The sequence below is a fragment of the Myripristis murdjan genome, chromosome 13, assembly GCF_902150065.1.
Source record: "Myripristis murdjan chromosome 13, fMyrMur1.1, whole genome shotgun sequence".
Lineage (NCBI taxonomy): Eukaryota > Metazoa > Chordata > Actinopteri > Holocentriformes > Holocentridae > Myripristis > Myripristis murdjan.
The window spans coordinates 9,318,707-9,336,147 of record NC_043992.1 but is presented as its reverse complement, the minus strand read 5'-3'; the positions used below and the strand labels follow the sequence as shown (position 1 = coordinate 9,336,147).

At 41.4% G+C, this 17,441-nt stretch overlaps 1 protein-coding gene across 1 annotated transcript in view; it reads right to left on the bottom strand.

Moving 5' to 3' along the window:
• The window catches only part of sez6b (seizure related 6 homolog b), a 191,246-nt gene extending 175,518 nt beyond the window's left edge, over positions 1 to 15,728 (bottom strand). The window contains exon 1 of the mRNA XM_030067513.1: positions 15,394 to 15,728. Within this exon, the coding sequence (XP_029923373.1) occupies positions 15,394 to 15,466 (73 nt within the window). The 5' untranslated portion in view covers positions 15,467 to 15,728. The remainder of the gene's footprint in view (positions 1 to 15,393) is intronic.
• Between the last annotated feature and the right edge of the window lie 1,713 nt (positions 15,729 to 17,441).

Below are 17,441 nucleotides of genomic sequence, written 5' to 3'. Positions count from 1 at the left end.
TCTGCATGTTTATTAGGCTTTATTGGAAGGCTAACGTGACTTATCGTCATTCGTCTGTTAGTCCAGCTCAAAGTGCTTATGATCACCATGGATACAGTATGGTGTTCTTTATAAATGTAGTTTTTAATAAGCAGGAATCAGTCATTTTTTATTTCTTTGTGATTAACATCCAACAGTTAAAAAATCTTGCTTTAGCCATGCCACTTTTTTCCTGAATTTGAATCCTGATTATTTTGTTCCAAAACAAATACAGATAGACTACAGTCCATAGTGTATAGTGTAATACAGACGTATCATTATCTCAAATTGTTGTATCTCCATAAAAATATAAGAGACTCATACAGTAGAAACACACTCAGCCCACAGTTCTGACAGTGGCGATGACATTTATGTGTGGTTTGATGACTAAAGGACATAATTTAGCCACTTTTATGGACTACTTTTTTAAGCAGAATAAAACTAATCCAAGTTACATAGTCTGATACAGGCTCTTAAAGGCAAAAAGCATAAATTAATTCATGTCGGTGGTTGTTTGCTTCATGATGGTTACCAACTGGAGCTCACGATGATATCTCATGTGATAAGATGGGATGAGAGAAACACCCACTTTCTACTGAGCCAAAATGGCAGCTGCAGAAAAACGCACGTCGTGAAAAGAGAAACAGTAAGTCAAATATTGTTTAGCTATTGGTTTTTACTTATGAAAATTATATATTTTCTTGTTAATGGCATTGATTGTCTGTAATTGATTATCTGTGGTTATTTGATTGTTTTTTTATTTCAATTTAAAAGTATCTGTTTTTTACAGTAAAATCATCTTCTTGTCCACTACAGTGGACGTACTGTAAAATCTAAAATAAAAATATTTTTGTGAAATTCTAAATTGTGAGTTGTTTTAACTCTAAATAGACAAGAAATCACAAAAAAGTTAAATTGGAAGACACTTTTTTTCCTTGGGTCTCATCGGCTCATGATTTACGTATAATCACCGTCCTTGGCACAAAGCATGCACATGCCATGTCTGTTTGACAGAGGTTGTGGCCGCCATGAGCCAGCTGACGTGCCATGCAGCTGCAGACGGCATCGCGGGTCACACGGCATCAGAGTCACAGCGTCTCCTCAGCTGATGGCCACTTGCTTAATACCACAGAGATTAATGGGTTTCTAACCAACGTGCTGATAGTTGAAATGGGTAACTATAGCTATTGCTGCTTTTTCCTTGTATGAAAATCCTGTCTAACCCTCATACAGAACAAGAGTCCAGCAGCATTTAATCTATTATTCTTACTGTTGTTCATTATTATTCATTAATTAGGGCTAAAATGATTTTTTAATCAAAATGTTGAATTTATCCACATTTGTTTCATGCTGATTTAATTTATCCAGTTAGTTACTGACTGAAATGGCAAATTATACTTTACAGATTAAAACTACCAAAACACTGCAGTAGGTATCTAGATTAGAATAATTATCATTGCATCAATTTAGATTACATTCTCAATCTTCTAGACATTTTCCAATTTATCAGTTGATCCAGCTTTCTTTGAAAATATTGCCAAGATGCACAAACAGTCATTCCAACCAGTCGTCTATTTTCCATACCTATTTTCGTAGCCCAAGTCACTCGGGGGCTGGAGCCTATCCCAGCAGAACAAACAAGAACTGCACTATGTAATTGTACTGTATTTGATAACTATTAACAATATTTCAAATGAGAAGCATGCATTCTCATTCTCTGCTGTGTGCGAGTAAAAGCATGTCTGAGATGAACTGTCTGGATGTTAATATAAATCTTGTAGATGTACAGCATCTCTATTAAAATGTTTTTAATTTCACCATATTTCAGTAACCGAATGACATAAAATATTTTCAATCATTGTCTTGACACATTAGTTCTGTTAACCACCATGACCTAAAAAAAAAAGAAGTAGTGTTTCTCCTCGTATAAACTGCACATCAAGATTAACACTAATGCTGGAGCATATGGATGTTTTCTGAACTCCTCCATTTCTTTGGACTTCTGCTGTTACTGGATGGAGAGAAGTTTTGGGTTTCCGTTTCCACTTCGGCAGGGCAATTATTTCCAGGCAAAGAGCAAAGGCACGAAACTAGTGGTCGGCTAAATATAGAGCTTGGGGAGACAAGACAATTAAGTCAGGCTTTCTTGTTGAAATTTGGATGGACAACTCCAGAGTCCAGTGGGAGGATGGTGGGTAATCAAGAACGTTCTTCCAGGCTTTTCTACTCAAAGGAAGAAGCCTGGGAACAAGGTTAGCTGCTTTCCCTGGACTTAAACTACGTGGCTTTACGTATGTCAAGAGGATCAAACAAATGAAAATAGACCCGTTTCATATAGACTTAGAAGGGGAAATAGGCTCTTCGTCTGCCATTGAAGACTGATGCTGGAAAGAGTTCTTCATCAAATGCGTATGTCAGATTCAAGGCTTGTTGAATGATGCTTTCCTTTGTCAATGAAAGAATTCTGCTTTGTTCAGTGACTTTCTGCCTGGTTATGTTTTGACATCGGTAGTTGTGGAGGTCACCTAGGGTGTTGTTTTGACAACTCTGTGAGGGCAGATTTGATCAGTCATTGGCTCAGGATGTATGTTTTAGCTGTAAATGAGGCAGGCGTGCAGGTAGATACGCAGGACTGGAAACATGTAAAAACTATAATCACTGAAGAAAGATAGCAAAATCTCCATAATCCATGAGTGGGGTGGTTATAAGATTCACTACGATGAGGCGGAGAGATCTCTGGATTTCAAAACTCAACATTTTCTGGCCCATGCTCAACAAAATTTCAGCAAAAACCCAAAAGCTCCCATCTCTTTCCACCTACGGCATTTTGAGCAGATGTCAGCTATGCTCTTTACTGTGAAAATGGGACTTTGTTGTTTTTGTCAACCACAGTCCAACACAAGGTGAGACCTCTCAATGTTCCTACTTGTTGCTTAAAGCTGCGCTAAGCGATTTTCTGACCACTAGAGGGTATCAAGAGCACAAACTCTGTAAACACACAAAGCCATTCTTCCACTTGGAGGTCGCTTGTAGATTGCAAGAGACAATGTTGAGAGCCACATTTTACTCTTGAAAGTCTTCTGTTGGATTATTCAGATTATTTTTGTCTCTGAGCTTCAAAAAAATGCAGACTTTTGGCTACAAGTTAAGCTTTGAATGAACTTTTTCTGTTGCTGCATGGCTGATTTCTGTGGCAGCTGCATGATTGATCTGAAATTTGGCTAAGTTAATCTGCAGAATGTGACATTTCAGAGGAGGTTGGGCTGACAGAAAATTAGAAAGCTCTGAAATCTTGAAGCAAGGCAATAACAGTATGCTGGCTTCAATTATGTAGAGGAAAGAGACCTACCATGTCAGTTTTCACATTACAAGGGGTCATTTTATTGCAAAAAACATCCACATATAAAACTGTTTCATTTAGCTTTGGTGGGTTACTTAATGCCTCTGATGTGAAGCTTACAGGGTTATGTAACAGTGATAAATACTATGTGATAGATTGCAATGTCATTTTCAACTCAGTTTGTGTATGTGAATGGTGTGGCTCCATGTTCTCTCCTCTTTCCTGCTTCCTCTTCTCTGGTTGGTGCTGACAAAGTTGATGATATGAAAAATTAAAAAAAAAAAAAAAAAGCCTGATTCACAGTATTCATAAGGAGAAATTAGTCAGCCTGCTATTTTCAGTGTGGGAGTTTTGAATGGTGGCCTTTTGTGAGAACAGGTGCCAGTTACTGTAAGGCGTCAGTGCAATCTAGCTCAGTCCTCTTCACTTCCGCCAGCCATTCATACCACAGAATACCCCCTGCAGCCAAGAGCATTTCCTTGGTACATAATTAACCCCCATTCAAAAATGCCGCATGACTAATAGGTTTCAGCCAATTTTTACATTGAGATGTTCATGAATGCTTTATGGTCTTGCACAGCTAGCCTGCAAACTGCTTTTACAGCTGTGAATAAGGGTGAAAGCCGTGCATTTTCCGCTGGGAAAATATACAGAAAACAGCTCATAAAACGCATTCAAACACTACTGGAGAAACTCAAAAAGACCATCAATGGCAAAAAGCCTGGGTAACTTTTTGGAGATAAATGTTCTCAGTATTACTGGTGTGTAGGAAAGAAGCACGCAGAAGTCGGCATCCCCTCAAACACTCGGGCATTTGTCTTACTTTTGCAGATTTGCACTGCAGAGCTTTTGCCGGCCATTTGTTTAGCAGTATGCGCTGCTCTGCGGCTCGCCTGACAACTCTGTAAAGGTAAATAACGATGCAGCTGATTTCTTCTGACAGGATTCTGTGTCTCTGCTTTGCATTTGCATGTTTTATGTTTATTACTGCAGGAACGAGCGCCTCGGGGACACTGTCAGTGGCATTTCACTTGGTCAGTTCATTACATGCGCTGTGCTTGGCTCAAGAGCAGCAGCCCACCCCCACCTCTTATTTCCATGAAACTGATAAACATTTCTCCTGAAACATCTGTCATAGCAGTTCACTGAATTCATGAAGAGTTTCATTGTGAAATGAAAAGCCAGCATTCAAAAACATCTACTCAGGCCCTGAAATTGCACGGTGAAATTCACTAATGTTCACAATATGATTTATTTATACCCTCTGTCAGCACAAACACATCCACCGTCTCCGTCTGTGTCGACAAATGCAACCACTGAATGTCTGTTTGAATAATAATTTTAACGTCCATGAAGAATAAAACCCTGAAGTTGCAAAAAGAGACCATATAACGACGTTTCATGTCGGAACAAATTCCTCTGTTGTTCCTCTTTCATTTATACATATGGCATTGTTTTGCCACGGCAGCTTGTGAGACAGTCTCAGCTTTCATATCATCCTCAGTTTAAGCAAATGGCTTGGCTTAGTGTTAACAAGCAACAGCATGGCTGTGATCATCTGCAATGCATACTGTACTAAACAGACTGCTACCAGGAATATCCCAGCCCCGTGGGCCCAACAGATGTCGCAAACGTACATGTACTTTTGCTGTAATCAACTGCGTAGCATTGCTTATTCACTTCAGTGTTATAAACTGTAGTTATTGGCTATACTTTCAAGTTATATTAGTGAAAACCAATGGGAAATACATACTCAGCAAAATAGATGAGGCTTCTCCACTTTCCAAGTAAGGCATCTGCTGAAATTAAAGCAATCTATTTCACAAAGCATTTTTATTTGTGCGGCATGTTATTAAGGAAGGATTGTCTACCCAGGCAGAGCTTGTGAATGCAACACAAGTGAGAGGCATGGAGAGCCACATTGGTCAGTGCTATTGTCGAAAATGAAACAAACGCAGTGCAAACTGGTATGATCCCCACACCAACCGTGTCTCCTGTCCAGGTGTCCTTGAGACCCTGAGAGCAGATCTGTTCAATTGCACCAGTTAATTGCATCAGCGAACCGTAATTACACATGAAATGCAACTGATGATGCAGGGCGCCGACGGCCCTCCACCACAGAGCAGCGATGTTAGAGGTGCTACCTGTGTCATTTCTCACCAGGAATATCCCAGCATCAAATTATTTGTGGCATCTTGATGTGATTACTGTACCCAAATGAAATCATGATTAGATTATTAGTAGCCTCTATTGCATGCCAGTTGTAATTTGTTTCTCAAATTAACACCACATTAAATATACACTTTACTGCTTCCTGTCTCCCATCGCTCTCCCTGAAGAGGATAAACACAGTGGAGGTAGGGAGGCACAAATATGTCAAAAATTAAAATCACAGTTATTTTGGTCAATATTGAGATCACCATCAGTTGACACAGTTACCTATTCATTTTGGGAACGACTGCTTTTATTTAAGAAAATGATCCAAACTAACCACTGATCTCTTTGAACTTTAAAGTAGCCTTTTAAGTGGTTGAATAAATAACATGTTTCCATGGTTTGCAGAAAAAATGCAACCAGATTAAAACCATGTGACACCTTTTTTTCCAAACCACTGGAGGACGAATAAAGGCTAATAAAACATCAACACAACTAAACAGAATGTGGCACAAAATCAGTGTTCATGATCATGGGAAGCCAAAATCGTAATTGACTGATTCTAAGGCCCTCCCAACCAAATGCAAACCAAACAATGGTAGCTTAGTAAATGCTACCCTTGGACAAGCAATGTGTCTTTCTCCATAGATGTGAATGAAGTTTCTCTATTCGCTATTTTGAGGTGTTTTCAGAGGTTTACTCTCTTGCCTTAAAAGAAATCCATGGTTAAAAGTTGTGCTTGCAGCAGAGATGGACAGCACAGCCTCCAACTGTGCTGACCTAACGTGACCTGACCTTGACTGGAGCCCGGCTTTCCTCATTAGGCTAATTTAGCCTAACATAGCATGGGTGGCACCAATGACCGCCGAGAGATGTACTGTAAAAAATAGACCCTGACATCTTTTGGTTCAGCAAGAGACACAGAACATTTTGATGTATGCATTTTGATGTAACTTGTACATGTTTGCTTAAAAACACGGGAACAAACACAGAAAGAAAGCCATTTAGAATTAGTTTCTTCCGGAAAAGTCTTGGACATGGCAGAGCTACCATTTTGAAGGTCATGGCATAAAAAGTAGAGGTCAACAAACCCACTATGACCCTGTCATGACCTTAGCATGCTGAAATTCAGCAGAAGACACTGTAAATGTTCATATATAATGTGTATGTTTATGTAAAACTGCAGTTTGAACACATCGAGTAGCCTATGACTGGATTACAAGTGACATTTCTACCAGCCTTTCACTCTTTCCACCATTTGTCGTTGCCAGAAGCTCTCAAAGCTTTTGCACTGTTAGCATCTGCAGAACAGCGCCCCCCTGTTTTGTGCCATAAAGCAGTGCCACATTATTCCCTCTAGATCCACTGGAGCCCAGCACAAAATGCAGCGTAAAGGCCGGCACCGGCTGCCAGCCTTCTTGGTGATGTCTCATTTGTTTATAGCAGTTATACTCATGTCTCAAAATGAACGTGGCAACGATTTACTCATGTTCAAATGATGTATATAGCACGTTTAATGTTATGCCGATCAGAAAGAGCATCAAGTGCAGCCAAGTTCTCCCTTGACCGAAAAACCAGGCTTTCCCTGGCAAGATTTCAGCCAAGCTCAGCCAGTTCCCCAGGCGACTCCTCTTATCTTTGGAATATAAATCCAAGGAAGAGAATATGAGACAAGGGTTAAAATCACAGCCTTTTCTGACAAGCATCTGCTATTTCTCTCTCTCTCTCTCTCTCTCTCTCCCTCTCTCTCTCTCTCTCTCTTTCTCAAACACACACACACTCACGCACACAGTTTAAGTGGGCAAAAACTGAACAATTTCCATTCCTGCTGCCATTGTTCATCAGACAAAGAGATACAATTTTATTCAATGCCCCCCCTCATCACCCACCCAAACAGCCCTGCAGATCGGAGCTGGCAGTCTAAAAGAGAGCCAGACCTGTCAGAGTCCTAATCGTTGCGGAGAGGCCCTTGGCTCTGTATGCACAGCAGAAGCCAGCCCCAATTAGACAGGTGTATACAGTCTGCCAGTCCATGAGAGGAGAGCGGACAAGCCCTATTCTCTGTGCTAACGCTGGTTCTGCGCCACTGCTGCTGGATCGATGCAGTCCTGGGACTCAGAGAGCTGGACTGGAGCATCTGCAGCAGGCGGCCTGGTGGCTGAAAATAAGCCTGAAAAGGAACTTTGTGTTGGCAGATGAGAGAATTAGAGATCAGCAGGAAACGAGAACTTGTTGAGGCTGATTTCAAACGTAACACGTCAAAACCAGGTGCTGCGTTTTGTGTTTCGCAGCCAAACGCCGTGACAATGAGTAATGTTGACATGACCGTCTGCACCGGTGTTGAAATACCATGTAAATATAGCAAGCTGACAGATGCCCATAGCTGTGACCTGCATCCTATAGTGAAACTGGGGCCTGAAATATATTTCTAATACCAGCTCAAATTTACCAATGCTTTAAAGGGATAGTTCACTCATTTTGAGAAAAAAAAACTTTTCCCCACTAGCTGTTATACAGGACAGTGTTAGTGCTGTCTTCCTCTCTTACTGAGTGCTGGATATTGACTAGATACTCCAAATGCTAACTGTTACCCTCCTGGTGGTTATTTTTAAGAGTGTTAGCTGGGGGAAAGTCCACTTCAATGGCAGAAGGCTAACAGTTAACATTTGGAGCATCCAGCCAGTATCCAGCACTCCTAGATAGCACCATCTATAACAGCTAGATGTGAAGTAAAACAATATCAAATTTCCCAAAATCGGTGAACTATCCCTTTAATATCATATGGTCAAAATGCTGTGCTCATAATTGGCTACTCTCCATGAAATGCCTGCTCGGTTGTATCAGTCAGCTTGCAGGGTTGCAGGAAAAATGAGCTGTATGATGCATTGATGTCATGCGTAAACATATGTATGGACAAAATGGACCGAGAGCGAGCAGAGTGATGTTAAAGCCCAAGAAAGGCGTCAGCCCAGGCTTAACCGGACTGCTTATTGATTTGCAATGAATATTCCCAGATCCCCTGGGTAAGATGCTGAGTGAAAGCTTATGACAGCAGTCAATTAGACCTTTGCGAGGCATTACTGCAGCAGCCGGGGACTTGAGCGCTAAACACAGAATCGAGACAGAATTACAGTATCTGTAAAAAGAGTTTGATTTGGAGAATGTTTTATTGTCAAATATAGAACCAAACCAGAGAGATTCATTTCCTTGTGTGACTATACAAGTCACAGCGTGTTATTCAAAGACCAATACGCCAGAGAGCTGAAACGATGTTCAAAGATGACAGGATGTGGGATGTGATGGTGACACATAAAGCAGGTGCAGTTCAAAGCACATCAGATCCCATTTGCATTCTCTCTAATTTAACTCAGAGAGATACTGTCATGAGGAATCTCAAACGGTAAGGAGACAGAGATATTGTAAAGCAGATGAACGCAGCCTTCAGGAAACCGGCTTTGACTGACAGAAACGAGGGTAAACACTTCACAAGCGTGCTGGTTCAGTTCAGAGAGACTGTTATGCAAAGGGTGTGTGTGTGTGTGTGTGTGTGTGTGGTGGGGGGTTAGATGGGAGAGAGGAGAAGAAAATGAGAGTGCTCCACCCCTCCGCCCCCTCAGCTCCTCTCAGGAGGTGTCAGAAGCTTTGTGTGGAGAACCCAGCGCCCCCATTTCCTGTGAGAGGGAGCGCTGCTGAATTTCGATAACACTCATTTCCAATTGAGTGCTTCAAAAAGGAAAGGCTCAGAGACAATTAGGATGAGAGTATAGCTTCAACACCCTGAATAGCCCTTGATGAGAGCGATGGGTGAGTTTGGATAGGTTAATCAACAGTAATCGGAAAGCAGGTGTTGAACATACAACCCCTACAGTCCTCCACCCCAAATTATACGATCGTCACATTCATGAAAGTACGTCTTTTAATTAAACACAGTGTCCTATCCCTCTGTCTTTTCCTTATTCAAAAGCATGAAGCGGTGCTGATTGCATCAGATCACTGACACCGAGAACAAATTGCTTTTCTACGGTGGCAGGGATGATGAAAGGGGTGGGGATGTGGGGTGGGGAGGGGTGAATAGGGAAAGAGCGTTGCTTATCACAGGAGAGCCACAATGCTGACTTTAATCTGAAGATGATGCTGAAATGACTGAGAGGGGACCACCGCAGCACTCAAAGCAAACATCAAGGTTTGAGAAGGCGGGAAAGGTCACGCTGTTTCATTTAGAAAAAAATCTTCAGAGTGCATCTTGTGAATGGCCCCTCACAGCTCACACATCCCGGCGCAATGTTTCTAAGAGCATGTGGTGACATTATCCTAATACAACTCTTTTATCTAGTGATAACATTTCCTTAATAATGCCATTCCCTCAAATGATAGACACGTCCGTTTTGAAACCAGCTTGAGTGAAACCTCCACAATCACTTCACTCGGCGCTCAAAGAATGACACGGTGAAACGATTTCCACGGGCATGTTTCCGCAAAATTATTTACTGTAAATGTGTTGTGAAATTACGAGCGGTGTTCTGTAATGGTTATAGTCGGAGTAGAGGCAGTTTCCAGCGCCGGCCTCTGCCAACAAACCACCGCAGTCTGTCTCTTATTCTAATTCCCGCAAATGAAGTGTGATAAAATACACAAACAGACCGTTCTTTGGAAATGAAAACGACATTGTGTACTCCTTTCATCAAATGTTAATGGAACCTTTAACAGACTACCTTTATGGTTTCGTTGCTCCAGGTAACTCAGCCAGTTGAAGGGCATGTACTAAATGCTGGAGGGAGGGGGGTTGTAGCTTAAGTAGAAAGGCAGGAAACAGGCCTTGAAAAGCATGGGCTACTTCATTAAATTAATGCTGCTTCATCTTGAAAAAAAAGAAAAAACGCACACATAAGTACAGAAATACATACATACAAAAGCTGCATAATTAGGAAAGAATGCAGATTGTGGCGTATTCAGGTCATGCCCACCGTGGAGAGCCAGAGTAAATAAAACATAACAAGCGAGGGGAAATGAGAGCCGGATTGGTCTTCCTGAAAAGCCCCAGCAGGAGAATCTAATTGATCAAGCCTCTTCTGATCCCACGCCTGATCAATACCAGAGAGAACGACTGATTGCAAACCAGAGAGTGTCATCATCCGTCCGTGTCTGAGATCTGACACACAGCTATGCAACACCAGTGTGCGGTCAATTTATTTTGTCAGTGTGCATTTATTCAGTTCACTTTTCAGCAATGTTTTTTTTTTTTTTTTTGGTAAATTACTCCATTTAACGGTTGTAATGTGTCCCAGACTTTACTAGACTCTTTACTAGTGAGTAAGTGTCGGGGTCACACTGCCTGAATTTCATTAGTCTGGGGGCAGTGGAGAGTTTTAGTGTCCCATGATGGTCTAAATGCCATTTCAGAGGCTTTTCCACCCTCATAAGAATAAAACACCAGTGAAACACTGAATACTGAATATCAAAATAGTGTATCGGCTATTTGCACGTCAATACAGAAATACTGTCATCAGATTTAACAAAAGCAAACCCTGTGCACATATTAAGTGCTTTCACAGAAATGAAGAAAAACGAGCACATCATATTTCATCGGTTAGAAACCATTCCCTGTGCTGTAATGCCTGTGAAGAGAACAGCCACATCCTAATGCGCAGTCACAAATCCGGACACGTGCACGTGTGTTTGTGGCTGTTCCAGTTTGCATTTTGTTGCAGCGGCCCGTTCCATCAGAAGCTGAAAGCCGTGATGTGATATGTGCGATTGCGTGTGTGTGTTTGTGTGTGTCTGGCGCACTGAGTTGCTGCTGCGGTTTTTGGCCTAAAGTAAAGCCCCGCAGCCAGTCAGCCTTGCAGTAGCCATTAGTTTGAGACAGCTCTCCCGGCCGAGCGGTGACAACAATGACAGGCAGTGGCGATGCAAGCGGGCCAGGGGGGAGGACTCCGGGGGCATCTCCTGCTCCGGGTCAGCCAGGCCAAGGTATTTATCTGGGCAGTAATCTGACGGAATAGGACAGAGAACCTGACCCCCCTCCAAACCTCAGGGACATCATCAAACAGCTCCTATTCCAGGTCCACCATCAGTCCCCTGCATGTCGCTCGATTCTTGCCCTCTCCACACCTCACAATCTCTAGTAACCGCAGAGCAAGACCGAATTGATGAATAACAGAGCATCAAACAGCAGCGAGGGTAAACCGTTTAGGAAAGACAAGGCTGATCTCTCATGGATTTGAACTCCAGGCTGAAATGGCGACAGCGTCACCAAACTACAGGGTTTGTTTACTTACACAGAGATTTACTGGACTGAAGCTTTTTTCCCCCCACCTGAAATCTGTTGTGTTTGCAGCGTTCATAAACACTGAAGTACAACATGCGTAAAAAAGTTCTACAAAGCTTTTTCATCCACCACTCTAATTGTTCAAGAGAATTCACATGAATTAACCCCAAATTTCAACGGTTAATTAAAGCATGGTGGTGAAATATCCTCATTAGCTGCTCTGTGCTCCCCTGGGCTGCTAATCCACAACACTGGATTTCTATCTCTCCATTCACATCCGTAGAATAAAAAAAATCCAAAAATTAATACTTTTAACACATTAACAAACACAAACAAAACAGATTACGCCAATACGAAAAAAACAACGAATCCCGGTACTCTTTTTTTTTGTGAAAGTACTATCATGTTTTTCTTCCTGTCCTGCAGATGTGCTGCATCTACTTTCCAATTCATATAACAAAATAACAACAAAAGAGCCATGTAATTTCCACAAAGAATGGGAACCAGGATTTGTTGTTTGTTATACTGGGATGATTTGCCTTGTTTGTGTTTGCTAATGTGCTAAGAGTGTTATTTTGGGAGCTGCTTAGGTGCACTGTGGAAGTGAATGGAGTGATAGAAATACAGTATTATAGATTATCAGCCCAGGGGAGCACAGAGCAGCTAATGAGGATATTTCAACACCATGTGGATTTACATCATGTCCAGGTAACTAGACAACCTAATACTCTACTAAAGTTCAATTTTGCTTTACGCTGTGGATTGCTGTTCTGGATATTATTTTTATAGGCTTTTTATTAGGCAAATATGTCTATGTCTTTATTTTTAATTTTTTTTTTATAAACCTTTATTTAAAAAAAAAACTGTCTGAGATGACATCATCAGTACATAGTATGCATCACAGCAAACTCAGCCACCAGGACAAATTGTGCAAAGAGGATTTTACTTCAGGGATCCCTGTGGGAGGTCAGAGGTCAATGTCAGCTGCAGAGCAACAGTCCTGGAGCAGGTAGGGAGTCGTTGCCTTGCTCAAGGATACTCCAGCAGGGGAGACGCACGCCTACACCAGGGGTTTGAATCCATGGATGAACGATCTCTCTAACCACCAAGCCAACCAGGCCGCCCCAAAGAGAGTTTATTTCATGCTAGGGTTATTTTCTGCTTGCAAAGCAGGACTCTCACAGCACACATTGTTTTGTGTGTCGGAGTGACAAAAAGAGCCTCGTAACAGTATCCATATCAGGACTGCCAAGAGGCTGCAGGGTCCCAGCACTGCTGATTGCAGGCTAATCAGGGGGCAGCGTGATAGATGGGTGTTGTTGACTTGCCTTAGGTGCCTCTTGTCAGTTAGAGCAAGAATCGCATCTCATAAACTTGATTACTCTTAACATGCTTGATGGTGGATGCACATTTAACAGAGAGACAAAGCACAGGCAGAAATCATTCTCCAAAATGTCACTGGTTTAGAAACTGCTCATACTGTACAAGCCTATGTTACAACTGAAATTACCATATAGCTTCAGAAATATCTGAAGATATATATATATATATATATATATATATTAGAAAAGCCAGGGTGTCCCGGTGGCTCAGTTGGATAAGGTTGATTATAAACTGTATTTTTGATTTTAAAAAAATGTGAACTGAAACTCATACTGTCAAACAGAGCCACCACTCTTTTGGAATGTATTTTTAAAATTTTTTTTTTACTTTACTTAGCTGATCCTTGTAAGGATTTCTCCTCCACGGGGAACACAGGGTCATCTGTGTTCAAAATCAGCCAGCTAACCCCACAGCTCCCCTCTCTTCTCTTATTCCCATCCCAAGAAAGAAAGAAAGAAAGAAAGAAAGAAAAGTGCATGCTTCTGTGTTACCTCACACCAACTACAGTCTAATGCAATCTAAGTTATTTCTCAGATGTTCCTGCTTTTATTTCCCACATCTCAGCTTAATTAATGGAACAATACAAACAAGCAAGAACTTCCCATGTGTGAATATGTATGTGTGTGTGTGTGTGGGTGGGTGGGTGGGTGGGTGTGGGTGTGTTTGGGTGTGTGTGTGTGTGTGCGTGTGCTATGACTAGGCACACAATAATGCTAATTGCGCACTGCCAATCTGAAAAAATACAAAACAATTAAGAGACAAGAGACAGAACTATTCCTTTCCAGTCATTTCCAACTGCTCGAAGATTAATATGCTAATCTAAGCATCATCTGCTCTACTTGATGAGCAAAGTACAGTTAGTTAGCTTAGTCTGACCTTTTTATGTGATTAATCTCTTGCTGAATACAATCAATAACGTGGCAACATCAGGTCTCAGCCTACGTAGAGTGAAATGCACAGAGCCACTTGACATGTTTTCTGTGATGCCTCCTCAACAACACAAGCCCATCCATCAAAACCTAAAATACCGAGGTGGGTCTGAAGTGAATTAGTGAGCATCAGCCACATCCAATTAAAAGATGGAGCACAATTATCAAGTTTGTGGTTAAATCACCTCTCTCTTTCCCTGCCTGTCTTTTTTGTTTAATGTCACCTATCCAGCAGACAAGATCACATGAAACAGTGAAGCAGGGATATAAAGAGCTCCTCTTATATTTGGAGTTTATCATGCAACCTGTATGAAATTATTTCTTCTGAGAGGTCACAATAATAATTACTAACAATCAAGGTCTGTCGCCTAAATGAGAGGATAAAGGGGGGTTTAAATATTGACTGATTGTTGAAATTGTTCAAACTATCCTGTGAGAAAACTCGCTAACATCACCCATGTTTTGCAGCTTTTTCTGTTTTGTCAGGGGATATGAATAATGCAGGGAGGCTGCAAAAACACTATCAGCCATTCCACTGTTGTGACAAGAGCACCAGGAGATAGGCTGCATTCATTTGGAGCACTTCTGTTTTTTTGCAGGACTGGAAAATGACATTTTTATCAGTCTGTTTGCCTACTTGAGTTTTCTTTTGTGTGTGTGTGTGTGTGTGTGTGTGTGTGTGTGTGTGAGAGAGAGAGAGAGAGAGAGAGAGAGAGAGTGTGTAAAGGACAACTTGAGGCAAGGATAATGAAACTGGTAAACAGGAGAATAATATAAGAACTTTTATCTTTTCCGCATGGGCCACTTGGTAGCTTGTGAGACAAATAGTCCACAAAAAGATTTAGTTTGACTGTGAAGTTTAATGTGTTTAGGAATAGGTGTGTTAAGCGCATATATATCGGATTATAATGACGAAACCAAGCTACAATGCGCCAGAATGTAGTTAAAACACCGCTAATGCTCACGAATGTGTTAATTTCATTCAAGAGTATCTTTTCAGAGGAAAATCGCGTTTGGAGTAGGTGGAAGCACTGGTAGAAAAAAAAAGCATAAATATTTTTTTAAAAATAAATAAATAAAAATAAAACAGCTCCAACGGTGAAAACGGTGTAAAAGACCTCTCTCAGATTCAGCCCTCCCCGGCGAAAATAACCAGAATTGAGAAGAAAAAACACCTAATTTTGAGTGTAGTGGGGACGAGAGCTGGAGGAAAACGCACATCACATCAGCCATGGATGAGCGGGAGAACAACGGGCAGTAAATATTTTAATGTACATGTGTGTATATACAAAATTGCCTACCTTTGGCGTCCATGTCCGTCACCACTGCCACCACCAGCAGGAGGGAAAAATAATCTCTGATCGCGTTCATCATTTCCCCCCGTTTTGCGCTTCTCTGCTGTATTAGAGTACAGTGAACGTCCTTGGGATCAACACTTTTCCTTTTGCAGACTGAGGCACAGAGAGAGAGAGAGAGAGAGAGGGAAAGAAAGAGAGAGAGGGAGCTCCGCCGAAACGCCGACTAACCTACACACACTGAGCGCTCCTCTGCTCGGATCTGCTGTGTGAATTTACTCATGGACAGAGACGAGGGGGCTTCAGTTTCGTCCGCCACCGCGACTACACTCCACTCCTCAGTGTAGTGACAGGAGTGAGTCAGTGGAGAGACGGTGGAGACTGAGCTGCCCCGCTCTGCGCTGCCAGCCTCCTCTTCAGGGCAACGCCGCCGCGGTTTCAGCACCACGGACAGCTCCTAGCGTTGGCCAATGGAACAACTTGGAGCGAACAAACTGGAAAGTTTTGTGGACGTGCAGCACAACCACACACCGGCATCTGAAGCAGCCCTGGACTCAGCTATTACATATTTGTCAAAGCTAGAAAAACTGCAGCCTAGACTCTAAACAACACTCACTAAGCAGCTATTAGTTTAGTGGTCACACACATGTGTATGTAGGAAAACACAGAAATTAAGTTGCAGCTCCTAATTGGGAGCATTAATATATAATATTTTAGCCTGCACTGGATTTGGTGCTTGCAAGTGTTGCAAGAGTTAGGGTTATATTTACAGATATTGGATTATTTTCCAGTTGCACTATAGTAGCACAGAAAACTGTATTAGGTCACAAACTAATCCAATCCAGTCCAACTGTTGTGACATAAAGTTTCCTTTCCCGCTGCCTATAATGCTCAGGTTTTCTTGTTGTCACAGTAATAGAGGTGTTCCTTCACTTCTATGTTTGGCATTGAGCTCATAGTACTGCTGTTGTTCTGGACAGCATTTTATTGAGAGGTGTTTCCACTATTCTGCCCCCCCTACTCTATATAAATAAGGATGACAAAAAATTAGAAACACCTTTCAATATAATGTAGTCCATTCTCCACAATGTCAACACAAACTGGACATTATAAACCTTCTGAAAAGTTAGAAAGTATGGCAGAGCTGTAAGGATTAGATTTTACAGGTGGACTTAACAAAGTGGCCACTGTGTGTATACATGTTGTACAGTTAGCCTCATTTTGAGCTCAGCAAAGGCATTCCTACGATTCCTTGGTGACCAGTGGAGCAACTTAAGCACGGAGCCTCATATAAGACACGACTCAATGAAAAAGCAATCATACCAGGCCTTGAAACACTCTTAAGAGACTATCAGTATCTCCCAAAGGGGGGAAAAAGTGCAGGCTAAACTATCCAGCTCTTTTCCAACTACTAAAACTATTCAACAAGCTTTTCTGTGTGGAGCTGCATTGTGGTTTTTATGATATTACAAGACGCCAGATAATTTTTTTTAGATGAAGGGATGGTATTATTACATTATCCATAACCTGTGCCACATAAAAATTCAAGATAAAACATAATGTATATCAGGGAGTACAGGTTAAAGTTCACTGGAATTTCTTCACCATCCCTTTCTGTGTAAAACCTAAAAAATCAAGTTGTTTTGCTTTGTTATATGACTCTACTGTAGTATGGGAACTTTCTGATACATAATTTTAGCCACTGTGGTATGAGCTCATACCACAGTGGCTCCATAGGCAATAATTATGAGACTGACGAAACCAGCTGTTTGTGTCTTTTCTGTAAGTGCTGTTTCAGCACCACAGACAGCTCATCATGTTCATGTTTGCCAGTGGAACACGTTGGTGGAAAAGTGCGTGTCAGCTTACACAACACACAATGCAATAATTATACAATCAGTATTGCAGTGGTAAATTAAAATATGGACGATCTATGAATTCAAATATGAATGTAACTCCATTGTATTTTCTGACAAAAATTAATTCATGCTTTCCCTCCCTGTAAAACTCTGTCTTAATATGACTTAAATATGATATATATGCTGTGAATTTAC